General features: G+C 42.9%; 1 protein-coding gene and 1 long non-coding RNA gene across 5 annotated transcripts in view; both read left to right on the forward strand.

Moving 5' to 3' along the window:
- Positions 1-5,035: 5,035 nt before the first annotated feature.
- EPC1 (enhancer of polycomb homolog 1) overlaps positions 5,036-16,731 on the forward strand; it is a 57,385-nt gene continuing 45,689 nt past the window's right edge. The window contains exons 1-2 of one of the 4 annotated variants that reach the window (XM_083466735.1): positions 5,044-5,308; positions 6,013-6,204. In XM_083466735.1, the coding sequence (XP_083322861.1) occupies positions 5,249-5,308; positions 6,013-6,204 (252 nt within the window). In that variant the 5' untranslated portion in view covers positions 5,044-5,248. Of the gene's footprint in view, positions 6,205-16,731 lie in introns of all 4 variants that reach the window. The other 3 variants (XR_014517428.1, XR_014517429.1, XM_083466734.1) reach the window with 3 other exon arrangements.
- LOC310689612 lies at positions 13,587-16,657 on the forward strand. Its single transcript, XR_014517557.1, has 2 exons — positions 13,587-14,542; positions 16,512-16,657. It is a non-coding gene; the product is annotated as an uncharacterized lncRNA (long non-coding RNA).

Here is a 16,731-nt window from a genome sequence, read left to right on the forward strand (position 1 = left end):
TAACAAAAGATAAGAAAAAAGAACATGAAATTGCAATGAGTTCCAAAATGATAGTTCTGAGTGAATAGGCATTAAAATGCCAAAAGCAGTTTAGTGTAAGTGTAAAGTGAAACATACCGGGGTGGGGTGGGGCCATGAAATCCTAACTTGATTCCACTTGGAATGCTGTGTACTTCTGCTCATCACACCTCAAAAAATGATTTTGTAGGGCTGGGAAAAGATAGAACCAACATTATCAGTGGTCTGGAAAAACTATTTACTTACTTACTTACACCTTTATAAAACATTTACATTTTTTTAAAAAAAAACCCTCTAAACAATATATACCACATTTCTGTCAAGACACCCAGGGCAATTTAAAGTTTAAATTATTAACACAAAAATAGGAACATAAGCTGCTGCTTATATGCAGTAGGATCATTGGTCTAGCTAGGGTTTCAGACAGGAAACTCAGTCCTACCCAAGATCTCCTCCATGCAAAGCAGATGCTCTACTACTAAGCCACATCCCTTCCCCAAACAGTACAGTACAGAATATTATCAGGGCAACTTCAGAAGCTGGTCAAAACCAGCTCCCTGCACAAGGGTTTCCTAGCTTCTGCCTTTGTGTAGGGCACACAGATTCCTAAGTAGTCCCAGGGAAGGTGGAGGCAGGGCTATCCTGCAGGGGTGCCAACTTGAACAAAGTATGGGTGGGGGCAGGAATTGCGCCGCATAATCAATCACAAGGAGTGGTGCATTAACACCATTTGTGTGCCCCTAGGAGTTGGCTCCTAGGCTACCCGGACAGTTCCCTTGCTGGTCCCTTCAGGAGATGGTGGTTATGTGCCTGGGCTGCTTCTCTTTTGCCTTCCCCCTTATCAGTCACAGCTCTGAGTTCACTCATTGGTTTAAAACACTGACAGGTGGGAGCAGCCAGGCTGGCTTATTTCACATAAATTACTTAGAATAAACCAACCCAAACACACACTAATAAATTATTAGCACGACATTTTACAAGCCATACTGCCATAGCACAAAACAGTCAGATACTTTTAAACCACTTACTACCCCGTTTATCAAGGCTTTTTGTGTGTGTGCTAAACAGGGCTTGTAAGCTTATCATTGTTCTTTGTGATGGCATCTTAAGGATTCCAAGATGGTATCAGCTACATAATTACTGGGTTATTCGTGTCTGACACAGTCATGAACTTTCTGGGTATTCATGAGGTGAAATAATTACAAAAGACTGGGTCGCCTCCCTTAAGAAAGCATGAAGTCCTTACGTGTTAACAAACCAATAATGCAAGTAGAGCCCTATGTGCCATTATTGATATCAGGTCCAAGTAGATAATCACCACATATTTTTCAGGCAGGGCTAGTGAAATGCCCTTCAGAGTCAAGGGAGGGCCTACAGGATTTCAGATACGCAGGAATTCCAAAGAAAGATGCCTAAACCACCAGATTGATCAGGTCTAATGATTTATTAAAGAAGGGTACAAACTTACAGCAAAGGTCCGACGGCTCCCTCCTTGCCCCTGCTCACAGCACTCTGTGGGATGGACGCAGCAAGAAGATGGCTTGTCCACACCCAAGTAAAGATCTCTATAAGCCCAGGCAGGCTATGTCACATGGGAACACAGGTGTCTGGTATTAACCATTATCTCCTCCTCTAGCCATGCCTGGGACCTGTGGATACCTTAAAGCATGTGAAACACACATGAGCTTCGTCCTGGATCTTAGGCAAGTCTATTGAAAAATTGTTGTTTTTCTGGCATTTTTGTAAAAAAAATAAAAGTGCAGCAACTTTGGGGGTGTCCTGTTTTTACTTTTTGAAATATGGCAACCCTAGGTATAGGGTTTAATAAATAAACAGCTCACCTTCTGGGTCAAACAGCTGGCCAATCCATCCAGGCAAGCTGAGGTGAAAAACCCCAGTTGGCAGGATCCAAAGCATAGCTGTCAACTTTTCCCTTTTCTTGTGAGGAATCCTGTTCGGAATAAAGGAATTTCCCTTTAAAAAAAGGAAAACGTTGACAGCTATGATCCACAGGGACAGCTATGATCCACAGGGACAGCAGATTCCTCCAAGGAATGCATCACCCACTGCTGCTGCTGCTGCTGAAGTGGCAGCGATGGCTGCAGTGCACTCCTTGGAGGCTGGGTCTTTCGCCATCTTAGCATGACCCGCCATGCCACCCTATAGCAGCCTCTTGGCGAACAGGAAGCACTGTTGTTCTCCTTCCCTCCCTCCCTTTCCCAATGTAGATCTTTCTCTCTCCCCCCTTGTTTTCAATGGAGATCTTCACTCCCTCACTTCTTCCCCGGTGGAAGGAGGGTACCATTTTGTGGTTTACCTCAGGTGCCAAAATGTCTTGGGCCAGGTCTGCCTTCAGGTACCAATGACTATTAAAATTGTATAGGAAAATCCAATGTGAAGAAGAAAAAGTGGCACAGAATACACAGAACCCCTTCCCATTGCTTTCTGAGATTTATTTGGTAAGGTCGACTGAATAATTTTGAATACTTTTGGGTAACCATTCTTATATTACATATAAGAATTATATTTAAAGGTATTACAATTTTGATCAGTGAAGTCATGCATGTTGAATGCTTTGGGGCAGAACTACACAATCTACATTATAATTTATTTATACAGTATAAGGCCTTGTTCAGTCAGATCACAGCCTTCCTTCAGAAAGTTTTTTAAAATATTTTATTTCTTGTACATTGCTTAGAGACATTTGTAAATATATAAATAGGAATGCAGGGCCAGCCCACCCATGAGGCATGGTGAGGTGACTGCCTCAGGCAACAGAATCCACAGGGGTAGCAGCAGGGGTGTACGAAGTGGGGGGGCAGAGGGGGCAGAGCGCCCTGGGTTCCATTGGGGGGGGTGTGACAAGCTGGCCCCTGCCTCCCCCCAGCTGTAGAGCGGCCAAGGGCGTGCACAGTCCATACGGGCGTCCATACGGGCTGCCTCTCACATGACGAGCATATGGTCACCATGCAAGTGGCAGCCCGTACAGCCGCTGCATGCGAGCGGCACCCCATACAGACTGCGCATGTGCGGCATCATATATGGTCGCCGCACATGTGCAGTCCATACGGACGTCGCGTGTGCGTCACTGGGCAGTTCGCCCTGCCCCTTGGTGTCCTGCCCCGGCTGCTGGAGAGGGTTTCTCTGCCACTGGGTAGCAGATCCCAAAGTAGATTCATAGATTCATAGAATTGTAGAGTTGGAAGTGACCCTCAGGATCATATAGTCCAACCCCCTGCAATGCAGGAATATGCAGCCGTCACAAATGGGGATTGAACCTGCGACTTTGGTGTTATCAGCACCAAGCTCTAACCAACTGAGCTATCCAGGCTCTTTATTCAGAACCAGTCCACCCATGAGGTTAGGTGATGCGACTGCTTCGGGCAGCAGGATCCACAGGGGCAGTAGATCTTGATGTAGATCTTTATTCAGGGCCGGCTCACCCATAAGGCAAGGTGAGGTGTGTGCCTCAGGTGGCAGGATTCCCCATGGCAACAGATCCCTATGTTGATTTTCCTTCTCTGGTTGTTCATGATGTAGATCTTCTCACCCCTTCTTCCCTGGCAGGGTGAGTGTGTGCGCGCGCCCGATTTTGGGGTCCACCTCATGTGCCAAAATGTCTTGGGCTGGCACTGCATGCATAAATCAATCCAAAAATGTATATTCAAGCTTTTGATTTTGTTACATATGACCTAGTCCTTTGTGTTGAAATACTAAAGCAGTATCTAATGGGATTTAACATATGAAAGCACCAGTGCCAGAGAGCTGGCACAGCCACCACCCATACTGCTGTGAAATAAGTTTGCATATTTATGAAATTATATCCTGCCCTTTCATGTTACTAATCCCATGGTGGTTCATAACAGTATTAAAACATTATTATTTTTGATTAGTTTGCAATAAATATTTGGTTCCACTTATGACCCATCACAGAATCAAAAGGTTCTGTATCTTTTGTTCAATACCAGCAATTTTCCAAACAAAGGGAAATTAAAAGGCTTTCTGTGTATTGAAATGTCATGAGCAGAGTGGGGGCTCAGAGGATACAATGTAGTTTATGCTACAGTAGTATAAATGTGGGGGGTAATGTGGGTATTACTGTTTCAGCTAAAACAGCCTTTTGAGATTAGGTTGCAAAACTGAAATTTGAATAAAATGCTTGTTTGTAAGTATATTCCATTGAAATCTATTAAACCAGCTTGGTCCTATTGAAGTTTATTACTGCCACCAGTGGAGTTAAGCTAATTTAAGTGAAAACATTCTGGCTTAAGTAGTTTATAGCTTGCATTAGAAAGTCACAATTCTTGTGATCAAGAGTAGTCTTCAATGGAGACTATTTTATAAGTGGTTTGAGGCTTTCTAATAAAATACCTTTCACTGAAGTAAACAACACCCATGAGAACTCAGTTGGGAGCACTGCAGGTTCTGGAGAATTGGCACTTGAAAGGTGTCATATCTAATGTTTCAAGGTTTGAAATAAATTGCCAGTAAATTAAATTTGAATAAACAGTATTTCCCTTTATTGTAAAGAACTGAACAGAACTAACATTAATGGTTGATCACAAAGAAATAATATTAGTTGAAGTAATAAATACATATAGCATACACACAAATAATTATACAAAACACTTAAGACACAAAGTTCAATGTTTGTACTTTTGTATTAATTAAATATACCCTCCAAAAGAGTGAGAGGGGAAGTGGAGGGTTGGGGTTGCCAGATTTTGATTTCTCTCTCTCTTTTTTTCTTTGTTAGGCCAGGCGTTTCGCCTTCATTTTTACCAGCGCACAGCGACTGAGTACCTGACTCAGCTCGCAACTGAAGATACACAGCATCAAATTTCCCAGCCCACTTAATTTGAAAGCCTGCCAAGATAGGTGAAAGACCTCATACATATGTAAAGCAGGAAGTTCGGATTACACTGCCATGTAAATTTCCAATGATTGATGCACATTTTAAAACAATTTTTAAAAACCCCTTAAAGATAGGACCGCGTCTTCTCAGAGCCCCTCGCCTTTCCTGATGTCATGGGGAGTTTGGATTGGGCATTGTACTTGGAGTACTGATTTATTTTGGATTTCTACCACTTCCCGGAGGCCGCGGGGGGAGAAGCACGGTGGGAGGATCCAAAAAAACTCAGTGCCACAGCCATTTTGTTTGTGGGCAGCGTGGTAGAATTCTGTCAGTCAGTATAAGGAGGGGATTTTAAACATTCTTTGTAGAATAACTATGCCTACCACAATGGATGTATCTATTGAAATTAATATTCTTGGCTCTCTGCCTATGACGGTAGGTAAGCAGATTTGTGAGGGGGGAAGGAAACCTTTCCTACTGTTGCAGCAGCCTCTCAAATTCTGTATCAAGGAGTCATGGATTTTTGTTCCAGGCGTGACTGGCTTTTTTAGGTGATATCATTCAGGCAAACTCATTTCTTTACATTAAAATAATAATAATAAAAATGGTTCTAGGTTCCTTGACCGGGGTGGGGGCGGCTGGGCAATTGCCTTGTTTCACAGTTGGACGTGATTTTAGAAGAAATAATTGAGGTGGGAGGGGGAAATGGCCCAGCCCCCCGGTGTGGATTATTTTTGTGCGTCTCCTTTCTTTCCCTCTTTTCTCTGCACCCCAAGGACACGTTTATATGTACTGAAGGAGACCTTTAATATTTTTTTTTGTAAAGCTTTTGGGGGAGCTCTTGTTTTGCAGTGTCACACACAAAAAATGTGATGCCTATGCTTTCGGTGGCTGGGTTTGGGGTGTGTTTTTAAAGCCTGTATAAAATGGCACACTGCATTTCTGCATTTTTTCCAGGCTGCAGAAGGGGGAGAGCGGGGGATAGTGCAGACTGTGGAGGGACATTGCCCTCCCAACCAATCAGAACACGCCTGTTTGCCATTACAAAGTTGTTAACCCCAGAGTCTTCTGGCTCCTGCCGCCTCTTGCTTTTAATCTTCTTTGGATATTTCTCCGGTTTACCCAAACGCCCCCCACAGATCCCGAGCAAAAAAACTCCGGGATCCGCCGCCGATCATGGGAGAGGGTCTCGGTGGTCGTTTGCAAAGGTTTTTCAAGATGTTCGGGGATCCTTTGGCTGCGTGGAGGCAGCTATCTGCAAGCGAGAAACTATACACAACCTATTTTCTTCCCGTCGTTGTGAGGAGGCAGCTGTCTGCTTGCCTTTCGAGGTAAGTTTCCCCCAGTCTTTCAAATATGTATGTTTATATTTTCTTTTTCGCGGCAATCGGCTAGCGCAAAATAATAATAATAATAATCATGTTCCTTAATGTTGATGAATCCAATGTAGGCTTGTTTCCCTCCCCCCCCCCGCGCCACCCCCCCCCCGAGGTCTGAGCTCTCCTAATTAAGCACACTAAACGTCGTCTCATTATTTCTGAGTATTATAAACCTATCTTGCTTTTCTCCCTAGGAGTGACTGTATTCTAACTATATATTTGTACTTTGATTTTTTTTTTTATGGCGCCATCAAGAACTCGGATATTTTCAAGGTGGAGTTGGACTCTCCAACGTTAATTATAAATACGTGCGGAACAAAATATAATACAAAGAGAAAGAGAGAAGAGAGAGGGAGAGAAAAGAAAGAAAGAAAGAAAATGTATTGTTTGTAATAGGAATACCCTTTAAGATATTAGTGGTTGTGACTAATTAGGGGGTGGGGGTGGTTTGGCTTGGTGTAAAGTACTAGAGAAACTGCCCTTCGTGTATTGAAGGAGGGTATTGACAAAACTGGGTTTTTATTAAGTTATGCCTGTTACTAAACATTGGCCTTTTTTATTTGCCAGTAAGCTGCTTTTTGGTCACTCATCTCAAAGCATTCTTTATATAAAGGTTCCTAAGGAGTATACCTCATCTAGGTGTCGTGTTCTTCTTTTGAGAAGGTGCATTTGGGAGACATTTTGTAATTTTTGGCATTTTTCTAGGCGATTATTTTTTTTTTGCACACGGTGGGAAATCTTTTTTGTTTTGTATTGATCTGTGTTGGTGGCGCTGTGGTGCTCCTAAACAATTTATGTTCGTTTCACCAAGAAAAGGTGGGGGGAAAGGTGGGGCAAGATTTGATCTATTGTATCATTTCCTCTTTTCATCTAACGAAATGCAGCCTACAACCTTATACCATACTGTGCGTGTGTGTGTAAAAATATAGATAGATAAAATATTAAAATCCATATACGTGAAGTACAGTGTACACCATAACAGACATGTCGTCACAGTCCTTTGTTGTTTTGTGAGACTAGAGCCAGGGTTTGGATTTTTTCCCCTTGCTTAAAAAAAAATCCTCTTGAGGTATGTGAAGAATTATGCCATTCTTTAATAATTTTTATCCCTTCTCCAGGATTATTTCTCAGTGGCTGAAAACTGTGTGTGTGTGTGTGTGTAGTGGGTTCATATATGTCTATATAATTTTATTGTGTTGATATATTCATTATGCGATAGTATTTTTCATAATTGCTGGTACAGCCTTAAAAGTCCTAATTCATTTTCCCTGATTTAAAAGGTTAAAAAAAGCATTGATAGAGGAACTACAGATTAGGATTGGCCAATTTCTTTCAACTCCTGCAAAATATTTTAGGAATATTCAGATTTATTTGTATCAACATGGAAATTAGTGCAAGACACATATGGCATAAAGCTTCTTATAAATTTCCAAGTAGTCTTCAAACTATTTTAAGTGTTTGTGTATATATCACATATTAAGAACACAAATATATAGCATCCCCTGCAAAAATCTTTATTGTTCATATGTAAACAAAAAGTGGTTAATGTGATGCAAAGATGGCTGGGAAGATGTAGTTCCACATGTCAAAATCATGAAATAAATGGCATTATCTTATAAATGCATGGTTTTGAAATGATTAAAAAATATATTAGACTACGCAACAGGTTAGGAAATCTACTAAAGTATTGTAAAGGAATGTTTTAATTTTCTTTCTTTAGGAATTCTTCAAGCTGATACTCTGAAGTTCTTTGTATTAGAAATTTAGGTATGGAATTCTTTGGCACACACATTTAAACACAATTATCATAGAGGACATTGCTTTTGTATGTGTGTCTGCTGTACCACAGATATTTATATCATACACCTCAAGGGAATGTGTTCTTTCTTACCCTTGAAAGAAATCTCTTTACAAGGAGTTTGATGCTGCAGAATGTATCTGAAGATTTCTGAGTAAATTTGCTTAATAAAGAAGAGGAAGGCAATTTACTTGGGTAAATAGCTTTTTTAAAAAATCCACATTTGAGCATATAAGTAAAAATTTTATCAGTTATGGGCAGATTAGCAACAGAAAATGCTTTCACTAGTTATGGGCCCTACTATGTAACAATAATGGTTCCCTAAAAAGGCCAGTCATGGATGTACTCTTACAGATCTAGGAATGCAACTCATGCAGCCTCCATCTCAATAAGATGTGGCAGTGCAGCACATGATTGCACCATACAGTGCTACAGACACCTTGATACATGGGTGCATTCTATGCACAGCTGTTGTGAAACAAGAGGCATATGAATGTGCCATGGCTGGTAGTCGTACAACAGCTGTTATCTGTGTATAAGTAGAGACGACTTCTTAGTCCTTTCTGCATTCTGATAGGAAAGTATTCACATCCATTTGCTCACAGTTGCACTACATGTAATAAGGTGGAATTTTGCTCTTTGTTATACTTCTGTTCCTCCAAGGAACTCAGAGCAGTATATGGGGAAGGTCCATGTTTGTGGCAGAACATATGCTTTGCATATGTAAAGGTCTGAGGTTCATTCCTTGCTACTTCCATTTAAACATTCCCAGTTAAAAGGACTAGGAAATACCTTAACCCCAGATTTGGGTCACTAGTGTGGTACTAGCCATTTAAATCAAATGCTGCCAGGTTGTTCTCCAGTTCATCCATGGGTATATCTCTTAAATACTATCCTCTAATAAGTCATCCCTCTGCAGATATTGGGGCAATGGGTCAGTGCATCTGATTGTTAACCAGAAGTTTGGTGGTTAGAACCCACCCAGGGACAGCTGTGGGCAGGATTCTTGCCTTTCAGGGTGTTGGACTAGATGACCCTCGGGGTCCCTTCCAACTCTGATTCTATGATGTATTGCTACAACCCCTTTTAGGTGTAGTTTGCTGGTGCCAAGTGGCATGAGCTGTGTGCCAAACTAGATTTTCTTGCCACTGTAGCTGGAAGGGAAATCTTATTATTTATGCAGCTTATACATTTGTGCATTTTTATAGTATCTGTTTAGATTACTGTAAGTCAACCTTGCAAATAAGCCCACAGAAGTTACCACCCTGCACCATTTTGTTGAACCCATGGGAAGCATGGATTCAAACCACTGCTGAACTATGGAACTATGAAGCTGACTGAGTGCCCTTAGGTGAGCCACTTTCCTCTGCCTAACTTCAAAGGGTTGTTGTGAAGTTAAAATTGTGCTCTTGACCTTCTTGGAGGAAGGAGAGAATATATAAAAAATAAATATTTGTGGTTGTTTTGTGGCACCCTGATGGCGTATAGATGGAAGGAAGCCCAACTGCCACAGTTTACCAATCATTTTTTACTTGGTTGCCTGTTATCAATTCTTCATTGCCACAGACAATAAATTTACAGTGACTTTGTCTACTACTGGCCATGTTCTAGGTTCTTTACAGAATATAACAGACATGGTGCCAATGCTAGCGAAGTGAATAATGAAGGAAGGGAGTCTTCAATATGACAATGAGTCGTGAGATTGGGGTAAGGGAGATTCCTAAGGCAATGCAAGAGCTGATATGATGTTAGGGCAGTTCAGAAAAAAAGAGTTTAAGGAGTTTAACAATTTCCTGAATAGATGAGGTGGGCACTCTTTCTTCAGCATACGAAACATGACAGAAAGTATGAGTGGTACCTTCAAAATTATAATGCAAGAACCCCTGAGTGAATGACTTTGTGCAGCGCAAAGCAACAATAGAGACCATATAACAGAAGACAGAGAAGTGGCAACCAAGAGCAAACTTGACAGCTAAATAAAAGCATGCTGATGTAAGGGTCTGAGCTAAGAGGTGACCTTGTGTATAGTTATGGAGAATACTAGCTTAATGAAGATATTCTGAATTATGTGGAGATATTGCAGAAGGTAAGACCAGGAAGGAGAAGTTTCAGCATTTTCGCTTGTTTAGTGGCAGGGCTTTGCCTTTCCATTTGAAGAACCACAAAACAGCCTATACACATCTAGGATTATGGAGTAAAGCTTGTGATCAGTGGATGCGACTATTTTGAGACAAATTTGAACCCTGCTACTTTAGCTCTTAGAAAATAAGCCCTGAGCAAGACATGAATGAGTGATATCTATGAATAGTTGGAGATCATTTGCTTAGTCTAAGACAGGCATAGGCAAACTTGGCCCTCCAGATGTTTTGGGAGTACAACTCCCATTATCCCTGACCACTGGTCCTGTTAGCTAGGGTTGATGGGAGTTGTAGTCCCAGAACATCTGGAGGGCTGAATTTGCCTATGCCTGGTCTAAGATACCAAGTCTGTTTTGCTCATCTAAAAACATACAACCCTATATAAAGCTACCATGCTTTTCCCACATCACTCAGCTGGTACAAAGATAAACTTATGCTTGCTACTGTTTCTGAAGATAAACTAGTTCTGGATAATGATGAGTATGTAAGGTCTGAATCTATGCAAGTTACTTTCAAGTAATGGTTGTGTTGATAAAACACACATTTTGCATCTGCTTTGAGGCGTGGAACAGAAAGTGGCAAGGAAAAGAATATCTTATCCTGTCCTAAGCTTGACAGTGGTTAGTCCTAGGTATTTCAGAGTAAGTGCAGACTTACTTGCAGGAGATGAAGAAAAGGTAAATTACAAGAGGCTTCACCCTTGTATATCCTTTCTCAGGATTTAGCAGCCAGAGGATCAGGTGGTACCCAGGGCATTGGTTTGCATCCCATGGTCATCTTGACTAATGATACTGGGTAATTTAACTGAGTAGCTCATAGTTAAGTTACAAGAATAAGATATATTGCAGGTCTGTTTGCATTCGTCCCATTAATGTGTCTCTACTATAACCCATTGTGCTATTATGTTTCTAAGAGCCTTGCTGTGCAATCCTACGTGTTGTCTACTTACTACTAAGCCACACTGTGTTCATTGGGATTTACTTCCAGGTAAACATATATATACAGTAAACATATATTCTTCCAGGTAAACATATGTGGGATGCAGGTGGCGCTGTGGGTTAAACAACAGAGCCTAGGACTTGCCGATCAGAAGGTCGATCAGAAGGTCGGCAGTTCGAATCCCTGCAACCGGGTGAGCTCCCATTGCTCAGTCCCTGCTCCTGCCAACCTAGCAGTTCGAAAGCACTTCAAAGTGCAAGTAGATAGATAGGTACCGCTGCAGCAGGAAGGTAAATGGCATTTCTGTGTGCTGCTCTGGTTCGCCAGAAGCGGCTTAGTCATGCTGGCCACATGACCCGGAAGCTGTACACCGGCTCCCTTGGCAAATAAAGCGAGATGAGCGCCACAACCCCAGAGTCGGCCATGACTGGACCTAATGGTCAGGGGTCCCTTTACCTTAAACATATATAGGATTGCAGACTTAGACTTTCTATGTACAGAGGCTATTCTGTACCCATACTTTAGGCCCACCTCTACTTCTCTAGGCTATAGGTCTTCAGCCAGTGGGTCAGGACCCATAGGTGGGACGTAGCAAAGTTGTTGCTGCCATATTGGATTCCATCTAAGGCTGACTAGACCAAAGGGAGCAGTACAAGTGGGGTCTGAGCTAGGACATGTTGAGACACTTATTTTATAATTTTTCATGAGGGCTGCAACATGGCAGGAGAAAGGCATGAACTATTTTTAAATAAGATACATATTTCTGGCCAACCACATGTCCCACCTTTCTATATCTATGCCTCTAGTGAGGGACCTCTCTATGGAGCAGCAGGGGCACTCTGTTCACTTTCTAGTCTATTTTATGGCTTTCTAGACTTCTCCTACAATTCACTTCTCAGCTAAGATTAAGTGCAGAAATAACTGCTTTTCATTTGGAAGTATTGCTATGGTGAATTGCCATTTTAGGATTAATAATGTGCATTATTAATTATAACTCAAAAGTGAAAATGTGAAATTGGGTCCCATGTTATAGACTGTGAATCAGAGGTAGATCTTGCATTTGAAGGCCATTGCTCTAGGCTGTCCTGGTGAGTGTCTACATATGCACACACAGAGGGGGAGAGAGAGAGAGAGAGAGAGAGAGAGAGAGAGAGAGAGGGAGAGAGAGAGAGAAGTGGGTGAAGGAGAGAAACAGGGCTCTCTTGAATTCTAGGAGCTTTTGTGACCATAGTGTCGTATGCAGTAAGGAACTGTTTCCCCAGTAAATTTAACTTCATACCTATTAACACTGTGTGGCAATATGCCATTTTATTCTCTAAGCACTTGGTTATGTGAGATCATTCTATGACACTTTCTAGTCAGCTTCTGCTTAACTACCTTGAATACCGTATTTTTCGCCCCATAAGACGCACCGGCCCATAAGACGCACCTAGATTTTTGGGGGGGAAATAAAGGGAAAAAAATTTATTTCCCCCCCCAGGTGCGCTGCGCTACACCAGGAGCTTGGGGCGTGCGGAGCTCAGCGCGCCCCAAGCTTCTGCGTGCAGGCAAGGTCTCCGCTAGCGTGGGAGAGCCGGGCGCCTCTCCCAGGGCTAGCGGACTCCTGCGCTAATCCAGAAGCTTGGGGCAAGCTGAGGTCAGCGCGCCCCAAGCTTCTGCGTGCCGGCAAGCAGTCCGCTAGCCCTGGGAGAGCCGCGGGGCTCTCCCAGGGCTAGCGGATCGCTGCGCTATACCAGGAGCTTGGGGCGTGCTGAGCTCAGTGCGCCCCAAGCTTCTAGGTGCGCGTAAGCAGTCCGCTGCCGCCCCAAGCCTGGCGCACCCGGCAGGAGGTCCCACCGGGTGCGCCAGGCTTGGGGCGGCAGCGGACTGCTTGCGCGCACCTAGAAGCTAGAAGTCCGCTGCCGCCCCAAGCCTCGCGCACCCGGTGGGACCTCCTGCGGGAGCGCCAGGCTTGGGGCGGCAGCGGACTGCTTGCGCGCACCTAGAAGCTAGCAGTCCGCTGCCGCCCCAAGCCTGGCGCACCCGGTGGGACCTCCTGCGGGTGCGCCAGGCTTGTGGCGGCAGCGGACTGCTAGCTTCTAGGTGCGCGCAAGCAGTCCGCTGCCGCCCCAAGCCTCGCGCACCCCCTGCCGGGTGCGCCAGGCTTGGGGCGGCAGCGGACTGCTTGCGCGCACCTAGAAGCTAGAAGTCCGCTGCCGCCCCAAGCCTCGCGCACCCGGTGGGACCTCCTGCCGGGTGCGCGAGGCTTGCAGACACTCGCCCGAAGCAGGGGGAGCCCTCCCGAGGGCTCCCCGTGCTTCGGGCGACAGGCTGCCGCCCCAAGCCTCGCGCACCCGGTGGGACCTCCTGCCGAGGGCGCGAGGCTTGCAGGCATTCGCCCCATAAGACGCACCCCCGATTTCCTCTTCATTTTTGGAGAGGAAAAAGTGCGTCTTATGGGGCGAAAAATACGGTAATTTTGTATAGTCTTTAAGATGGCTGCAAATGTAGAAGGAAAATAACCCATCTGTCCACATTCAAAGGGCCTTAAGTGCTTGTGTGTGTTTTCAGGTTAAATGAGTTAAAATAAAAGCGTGTAATGCTTTGATATTTTTAATTGCAGGTAATCAAGTACTATGTAAGGAGCTTGATTAGATTTTCTTCTTCCATATTTCCATTAACTACAGAATCTTGTGGAGCAATGTACAGTAGATCAATGCACTGCACATTCTGATTTTTAAAGGACAATTTTGTATCTCCACGGCAAGACTTACATAGTCTGCAGAAAATCTTGCTGGTTCAGGGAGCCTGTGACTTGTACTGCTATTAGTCCATTGATTCTGACTTAGAAATTGGTTGCCTGCCCATAAGCCCCTCTTGTCCTTCTTCCTACCATTCCACCTCGACAGTGCACTATTCTTTGCTATTAAAAATCCATGTTATGTAGAAATTCTGAATAAAGCAAGGAACATATTCATACACAAAAATCCCGCTTCCTGGGTAAATAACTGGGAGTAGGATGGGATGTAGAAAAATAAAAAGCCCTAGATATCCTCCTTTTCCACAGGGCTCTGTTTGCAGTGTCCCTTTGTGATGTATTTTCAGGAGTGTTAATACTTGAAGACGTAATACATTTTTCAAGTTCCTGCTATACATGAAAGTGGCCTAATTCTTTAAACTGACTGAGCATCCATTATAATGAATTCATGTGAAAATTGGGCCAACTAATTGGGAAATAAATGAGGGAAAGCTAGGAGACAGAATACTTGTTTACAAAAACCCTTAATGAACTGGTTGATTTGTTAGAAACAGAGGAATATTTCCCTAAGCAGTTTAATTCCATCTGTGGCCATCTTCTTAGATGACAGCAAAAATATAATGATTGAGTATTCTTTCATGTCATTTCAGCTAACCTTAAGAAAAACGAAATGACAAGGTAAGGGGAAGAAGGGTTGACCTCTCACATTGATTATGGTGTTGATATTCTCAATTCCTGGTTGGATGAATACATTTTCATTCAACCAAGGTTTGAGTCAGTTATGTAACAGATGTCCAGAAAGGATATTCAGACATAGCATAAACTCATTTTAAGGTTCAGTATGGATGCAAAACATCCACACATTTTTGTTTCCTATCCTCCCAACCCGCTTTTGGTTTCCTCGCCTCCTTAACTCCCTCTAATAGTAAACTCCGTGGGTAAATGCTATCAGAGGTGACTCCAAATTGGAGCCTCTGAGAAACAAGAGGGGTGTATTGGCAGGCTCTGGAGAACCACGGGGGATAATTTTAAGGGGGTAGCCTAAGGAAGTGACCCCCCTCCTCAAAAAAATCATCCTAAAGAGGACTGAGCCTACACAGTAGTACCATTGAATGTTGCTTTTCTGTGAGCAAAGCAAAGGAATTGAATGGAGTGTCCTAGGAGAGGGCATAGCAGGCTGTCTGGAACCCTGATGGAGACGCCGCAGCATGTTGTTGTAAGTCCCTTGCAAAGCCTTTGCAAACTCTACAAAGGCCTTTCCTTTCTTTAGTTCAACCTAAACTTACCATATAATAGCCAGTGGTCTTATCCCCATCTTGTATAAAAATAGGCCATTGGCTCAGACCAGAACTCCAGCTAATCTGGCATTTTCTCAATAGCAGCCAATCAGAGACTGCCAGGAAGCTCAACAGCAGGGCATGAAGTTAATAGCTATCCTCTATTTGGTCTCAGCAGTTTGTATTCAGAGAGATGGCCTTTGAACATGGGGAGTCAATTTAGCTTTTATCGTTAATACACATTGATAGACTATCCTCTCTGATTTTCTCTAATCCTTTTAAAAAGCCATCTAAGGTAGTAGCCATTGCCACTTGTTGTAATAACTTAATGCTGTAAAATTGTGAAATTAATACAAATCTTGCAAAAGATGTAATATTCTTTACAAGCCCTCACACATCCTACATCTCTGATTATATGACATGATATGTCTTGTGTGTAACTTTCTGTTCGGTAACAGGAACAGCATTTGAATAACCCTAGAACTTGCTTTCCTAGAATTTCTGCATATATCTGCAGACTTTTGGTCCTGCCTTGCAAATCCTGTTCCTTTTCATTTCAGTGTTTCTGAGCTCATTTATCTTTCTTCCCTTATTTTGATCATATTCTGCCTAGCATAGTGTAAATACTAGTATATCCCAGGGCACATGGTCTTAGGGACAGGAACTTTGCTGAAGCAAAGCAGATCTTAGTCTATTCAATTTGGATGAGAGACCATCCAAGATCCTACATGCATCACCTTCAGTTCCTTGATGGAAGAAGGGTGGGATAGAAATGTACTAAATGAGAGGTTTTGCTGGGCAGCTTCATGCCCTTTTTACTATAAAATGGGATTGAAACAAGATGTGTCTGCTTGTATGTTGTACAGTGTTTACATTTGGAAAATGTGTTAAGTATGTGTCAAGATTTTCAGTCTGTTTTTGAAGAAAGAAGTGTTGGCCTTAGTTGGCAAGGCAGTGTATTTGTATGTATGACCCAATTCACAGCCAGTCTTTCTTCCCAGGAACATCATAATGCAATTGTATACAAAAAGCAGTCATTTCATTGAAGTACATTCCAGCTTTTTGCTGCAACTTAAAAACACATAAGTCAAAAGGCAAGGCAGTACCATTTTGACATCATTCACTACTACCAAAATAATGCTTTGGAAATTCTTCCATCTTGCTGTCATCATACGCAAAGGAGAACAGCTTTTAAATTTATAAATCTATTTTATATGTGGAGAGCATGCTTTGTGCAGTGTAGTAACCCCTCTCCCCAATATACAGACTTTCCCCTCCTCTATATAACAAATCATTGTGTCAAATGAAACATGAAAAAAGGAAAAAGAAACACAGGAATGCTTGGCAACTAGAAAATTGTTCTTTTACAGACAGCTAGCTGCACCATGCAGTGCACTGGATCTGACCACATGGAACGGCACAGCATACTCCAAGGGGGAAGGATCAGGGTACAAATGCGCTAACTGGTAGTGGGCTCCATTCTATGGTACAAAAATAGGCTTCTGGGTTTCTTCGGGGGGGGGGGGAACTTGACTATGAACAGGAACTTACGGTTCTGAAAAGGATACTGCAGCTTCAGTGTGTGCACCA

Source organism: Podarcis liolepis (assembly GCF_965112155.1).
Source record: "Podarcis liolepis genome assembly, chromosome: 12".
NCBI lineage: Eukaryota > Metazoa > Chordata > Lepidosauria > Squamata > Lacertidae > Podarcis > Podarcis liolepis.